This window comes from Macadamia integrifolia, chromosome 4, assembly GCF_013358625.1.
Source record: "Macadamia integrifolia cultivar HAES 741 chromosome 4, SCU_Mint_v3, whole genome shotgun sequence".
In the NCBI taxonomy this organism is placed as follows: Eukaryota; Viridiplantae; Streptophyta; class Magnoliopsida; order Proteales; family Proteaceae; genus Macadamia; species Macadamia integrifolia.
Window position 1 is genome coordinate 12,821,559 of NC_056560.1, and position 6,166 is coordinate 12,827,724.

General features: G+C 38.8%; 1 protein-coding gene across 1 annotated transcript; it reads left to right on the top strand.

Annotated features, from left to right (window-relative positions):
• The first annotated feature begins 3,277 nt into the window (after positions 1-3,277).
• LOC122075964 (xanthotoxin 5-hydroxylase CYP82C4-like) lies at positions 3,278-5,958 on the top strand. The gene is made up of 2 exons (XM_042641198.1): positions 3,278-4,387; positions 5,104-5,958. Exons 1-2 carry the CDS (start codon positions 3,293-3,295, stop codon positions 5,731-5,733), a joined length of 1,725 nt encoding a protein of 574 aa, XP_042497132.1. The 5' UTR covers positions 3,278-3,292; the 3' UTR covers positions 5,734-5,958.
• Positions 5,959-6,166: the final 208 nt, after the last annotated feature.

Consider the following 6,166-nt stretch of genomic DNA (forward strand, 5'->3'; position numbering starts at 1 on the left):
AAAAAAAAAAAAAAAGTTACCATGTTATAAAGAGACTCTAATTGGGTTTAAACATGTCGAGCTAGTAATCGTCTGTCCCACTCTTGCACTTGGAATGATTGATTATAAATGTGTTGGACTCGATTGGGCCTGTCGAGTCTGAAATTGACACCTTCAATGGCAGATCGAGTTCAAGCTGTTGGGATGGAAATTTTACATGGTATTAGAGTGGGTTTTCACTTATCCACGTGTGCGCAGTATGTAATGCCACACATGTAGGTGAGTGTTGGGAGTTTAGTCCCCAAATCGACTATCAATTAGCCCACATCTCCCTAATAGACTTGGTTTCTCTTCAAATATCGATGAAAACTTTAGTCATGCAACCCGAGTAGCAGCAAAATTTCATCCATAGTTTATAATAAATTGAAAACTATATATTTTGCAAAATATGATCTGAGCTGCCATCGATACTACTGGGGCATCCCTTTCATGGGTTCTTTCTTTGTTACTAAACCACAAGGAAGTCTTAACAAAGGCTCAAGAAGAATTGGATTTTCACATTGGGAAGGATAGGAATGTAGAAGAAAAAGGCATTGATAAGCTTGTGTATCTCAAAGCAATAATCAAGGAAACACTTCGTCTGTGCCCTTCTGTACCACTCTTACTTCCCCATGAAGCCATGGAAAACTGTACCTTTTCAAGAGGTTTCAGAGTCTCAAAAGGAACACGTGTGTTAGCGAATGTTTGGAAGATACATTAAGACCCATGGGTTTAGACAAACCCTTTGGAATTCCAACCCGAGAGATTTCTTACTAGGCATGCTGATATGGATGTACGGTGAAAAAGCTTTGAGTTGATTCCTTTTGGGTCGGGTAGAAGATCGTTCCCGGGGATGATGTTTACCCTAAAAACCATGAACATGATGATTGCTCGTTTGCTTCATGGGTTCAATCTGCAAACACCCTCTGATAAGCATGTAGATATGATTGAGGGCACTGGTTTAACCATGCCCAACGAATTCCCATTGGAAGTTTTCCTTAGCTCTTGACTTCCTTATTCCCATCTATATGGATAAGAATTATTAATATTAATATTATTATTATTATTATTATTATTTTATATTTTGTTTTTAGAGATTCATGTCAGTAAGTAAGTAGAGGAACTCTAGGGTATAATTAAAAAACTTTTGTGAATCTTAATGAGGGTTGGGGAATAGTGGCCGGTTTCTACCATAAGTAAAGAATGGGTTTATTAAAAGAATAAAATGGGGGTGTTATTGAGAGTCTTTTCTTTTTAACTTTTAGGTAATCTAGTATGCAATTAGAGATTTCCTTTTGTGTGGATTTAAATAAGATGTTTGGGATGTGTTAATTACTACATGGGTATTGGTTAGACCCTAATTAAAAATAGGGTGCAACTTATTGTCGGAAGTTGTAACTTTCTTTAATTATTCATTGTTTTATTCTTAAAAGTTATTTAATGTATCCAAAAGAAGTTTAAAAATTTTGAAAGTTATTTAATGTAAGATTTATTCTAGTTAAGGAGAAAAAAAAAAAAAAAAAAAACTTATTAGCTCTCCACTTTGGTTACAACAAGGTTTTTTGCATTAAAATATACCTATTTCATTTTTTTTTGGCTAAAGATGGATATCCAAGCCTTCGACTTGACTAATCCTATGGGTTATACTAACCCCATAACTGTATAAATCGGTTCATGCCAGGTTGAAGGAGAACCATTCTACTTTTATTGAAAAGAGTGAAGAATACTAAAACACCTCATGTGAGTGACCCCAAGGAGATAAAGGGAGTCGTTCCCAGAACCAAATGCTTCTTGGGACGAAGGTCCCATGCCAATTCCACTACCCCTTGGAGTTTACCTATGCCATTTATTGTTACATATCTTGTTGAAGAGAGTGAAAGGTGAGCATGTCTACATTTATACTTCCATATGCATTCCCATTGGTCCTTGCGCTGGCGCAACGACCAATTCCCTAATAAACAACTCTTCCCCTATATAATTTTAGGGAAAAATAAAACTCCCTAGTCCTGTGACCCTGACATCGAGAGGCATACAAAATTATCATCTCACCCCTTGTAAAATCAGAAATTCCCTTCATGTTGATGTGTTGCATGCGCACTACCCCGTGTTGATATAGAGACCATGTGACCTGGCATTGATCTTTTGCCTTAATTTTGATTCTAAGTTGTATTAGTGGGTAAGCTGTTGGATATCATTAGGAAAAACGGTGGTGACATTGAGCACTTTAAAAATTAATAATACTGTAGTTAATTCTCCGTTGTAAAATCAGTTTGTGCTTTATATGATCAAATAAAACAAGGACAAAGTTATCTTGAACCAGACGGTGAGGTTCATCGTTGATCCTAGGGTCTACAAACTCCTATTGTAAAACTCTTGAAAAAACCCCAATACCACTCCCATGCTTTTGACCCCACCTTCCCCCTCCATGAATGTATTCTCATTCACCATGGGTGTCAGGAAACTCGGTTCATAAAACAAAGAGGCTTTTATGTATTCCAACCAAGGTCTAGAAATTTCTCTCTCTAGAATTCTCCTCCTCAGTTTTTGTTAAATAATTTCATCTGGGACGCTCAAGAGAAGCCTCATTATAGGTTCTCTTGATGTTTTTTCTTTAAGGAGTCTTCCTTGTCTGCTGATGGCAATGTCAAAGGTGAATAAGTTGATTCTATGTGTTTGGGTAATATTGTAATCTCTGCGAATTTTCACTCCCTCTAATATACATCTGTGCTGATTATATATAAAGAAATTTATTGCTCCTCTTTACTAATAGCTTTTTCAAGTGTGTAGTAGGCTCAAGGATCAAAATCCTTTGTTTTTCTTATCCCTGTTTTTCCTTGTTTTGCTACTTGTAGAACACGACACGTGGACAACAGAGGATCCAACGGTCAAGATTGGGTGAGGATTATTACATCCGATGCGTTGGTCTTAAAGTTGTCCACATGTCGTGTTCTGCAGGTAGCAAAACAAGGAAAAACATGGATTAAAAAAACAGAGGATTTTTTTCCTAGGCTCGATGGGATGCCTCCACACAACCATGGCGGATCCAGACCTTTTCCCTGTCGTCCCCCACGTGGGCAGCTGATAGTTGAGTACTCCTAATTAATGGGCAAAGATCCTTTCCAATTTTTTTTCGATGAAAAGATCCTTTCCAATTTTTTTTGATGAAAAGATCCTTTCCAATTCAAGGCGACATAGTTGGCCAAAGAGTTGTATTTCTCCACGAAAGCCCCGATAAGGCATTGACTCTTGATTGGATACTTTACCACCTCGGAGCATGGCTTACAATCGGCCACCTCGTTCCCTTCAACTAACAATTGTTGCAGACATGGGTCATATGATTGATCACAATTATATATACTTACTTCGCCCCATTCCTCTTTCTCACTCTGAAATGCCCAAGCCACTCATGGAGATGCTGCTTATCCAACTCCAAGCAATTGGTGGTGTATTAGCTCTAGCTCTCTTGATCTACCATCTATGGATCCCAAAAGGTACCACCTATGTTGATAACAAGAGTAAGGTCACAGAAGCCCCGGAAGCACCGGGAGCATGGCCTATAATCGGTCACCTCCTTCAGTTATCTCAGCCACTCCATCGAACACTTGCAGCCATGGCCGACAAGCATGGACCAGCCTTCACTGTCCGATTTGGTGTTCATCGGACACTTATCATCAGCAGCAGGGAATTAGCCATGGAGTGCTTCACCATTAACGACAGAGCTCTTGCTAGCCGTCCAAGAAGTGCCTCAAGCAACCACTTGAGCTATGACTATGCATTAATGGGTTTGGCCCCCTATGGACCTTACTGGCGTGAAGTACGCAAGTGGGTGGTTCTTGAGCTACTCTCCACCCGCCGGCTGGTGTCACTCAGGCAAGTTAGATATGCAGAGATCGAAAATTGTGTCAAGGATCTATATGGGCTTTGGGTGAGAAACAATAGGAATCAGATTAAGGTCGAAATGAATCGATTGTTTCGAGATCTAACCATGAATATTGTTCTTAAGATGGTTGTCTGTAAACGATATTTCAGTTTTGTCGATGGTGAGAACAATGAAGAGGTCCAGAGGATCCAAAGTCTCATAGTTGATTTCTTTAAATACGTAGGTGTCTCAGTTGCATCAGATGTGCTTCCCAGCTTTCTATCATGGTTTGATTGGGATGGGCAACAAAGGACAATGAAGAAAATTGCTAAAGAGATGGACGTGCTTGCTGAGAGCTGGCTCCAAGAACATCGGCAAAAGAGAGTATCTGAGAAGACTACTGATGGTGATCAGCAGCAAGACTTCATGGATGTGATGCTTTCATTTCTTGAAGAAGATGCTCAATTACACGGCCATGATCGTGATACAATAGTGAAGGCAACTGCACTGGTAAGTAATATTTTTTGGGGGAGGGGAGAAGGGGAGAAAGAAATTTTGCTGTTAACCAGGTTGTGGGAATTTTCCTGTCATGGGGTTTGCAGCCAAATAAATGGAATCTTAAAGAGTTTCAGAAAATAATAATACCTAAGAGGGTATTTGTGATCCAAAGGGTAATGAATTATTCTCTCTGTTTGTCTCCGAGTTTGGGTAACAAGAAAGTTCTTGCAACTTGAATAGTAGCAAACTTTTTTTTTAGGGATAAGAGAGTTTTAATTTTTATTAGATCCATTAATTGTGGAACTTTCCTGTTATTAGGGTTAGCAAGCATAGAAATGGGATCTTGAAGGGTATTTTGGAAAATATAAAAGCCTAATAGGATATTTGTGAAGGCAAAGGGGAAATAAATTATTCCATTTCTTTGGCTTCGAGTCCAGGTAACCTGAAAATTCCTACAACCTGCGTAGCAGCAATTTTTTTTTTCCCCTGGAGGAAGAGATTTTTAGTTTTTAGGGAGAAAGAAAGCAACTCGATAGTGTTGCATATACCCAGAAAATTGGGAAGTGGAACCGATGCATGGCCGTTTCACAACATAGTTACACTTTCTCATGTGCCTAGGCGTACCAAAAACTATCAGATAGCGTTCTTTTTCCATAGGTTTTATTAGATCCATTAATTGTGTTCATCAAGATTCTAATTTATAGTAAATTGATATTTATATTTTGCAGAATATGATCGTAGCTGCTACAGATACCACTGCATTATCTCTTTCATGGGTTCTTTCTTTGTTACTGAACCACAAAGAAGTGTTAACAAAGGCTCAAGAAGAATTGGATTTCCACATTGGGAAGGATAGGAATGTTGAAGAAGAAGACATAGATAACCTAGTGTATCTCCAAGCAATAATCAAGGAAACATTTCGTCTATACCCTGCAGGACCCCTTTTAGCACCCCATGTAGCCATGGAAGACTGTACTTTTTCAAGTGGCTTCAGAGTCACAAAAGGAACACGTGTGTTAGTGAATGCTTGGAAGATACATCGAGACCCACAGGTTTGGACAAACCCTTTGGAATTCCAACCCGAGAGATTTCTTACTAGGCATGCTGATATGGATGTACGGGGAAAAAGCTTTGAGTTGATTCCTTTCGGGTCTGGTAGAAGATCATGCCCGGGGATGATGTTTGCCCTAAAAACCATGAACATGATGGTTGCTCGTTTGCTTCATGGGTTCAATCTGCAAACACCCTCTGATAAGCCTGTAGATATGACTGAGGGCACTGGTTTAACCATGCCCAAGGAATTCCCATTGGAAGTCCTCCTTAGCCCTCGACTTCCTTATTCCCATCTATATGAATAAGGGTAGTGTAACTAAAAAGCTTTCTTCATCCTTAATGAGGGCTGGGGAATATGGGTTAATTCAAGAATAAATGGTTGTGTTAACTGTTGAGAGTATTTTCCCTTTTAACTTGAAGGGAATGTTAACTTAACACCTAGTGTTCATCTGAATTCTTGGCCAACCTGATGTATTTACATGCAAGTAATAGTGCATGAGGTTATTTAAATAGTAGACATTTATGAATAATAGAACGAGTGATAATATGGAGAATGCACATTACAAAGGTAGTCATTCGCTTAAGATAGGCCATTAAATTTGACGTGCGTGTTATCCAGGGAATCCATAGTAAAATAAATGACTACAACTACCTAAAAAAAAAAAAGAAAAGAAAGAGAGGAATGAGGATTTTCCCCCTGGTTTTCTCTTTCTTTTATGTTAGTTTATGCTATTAAAA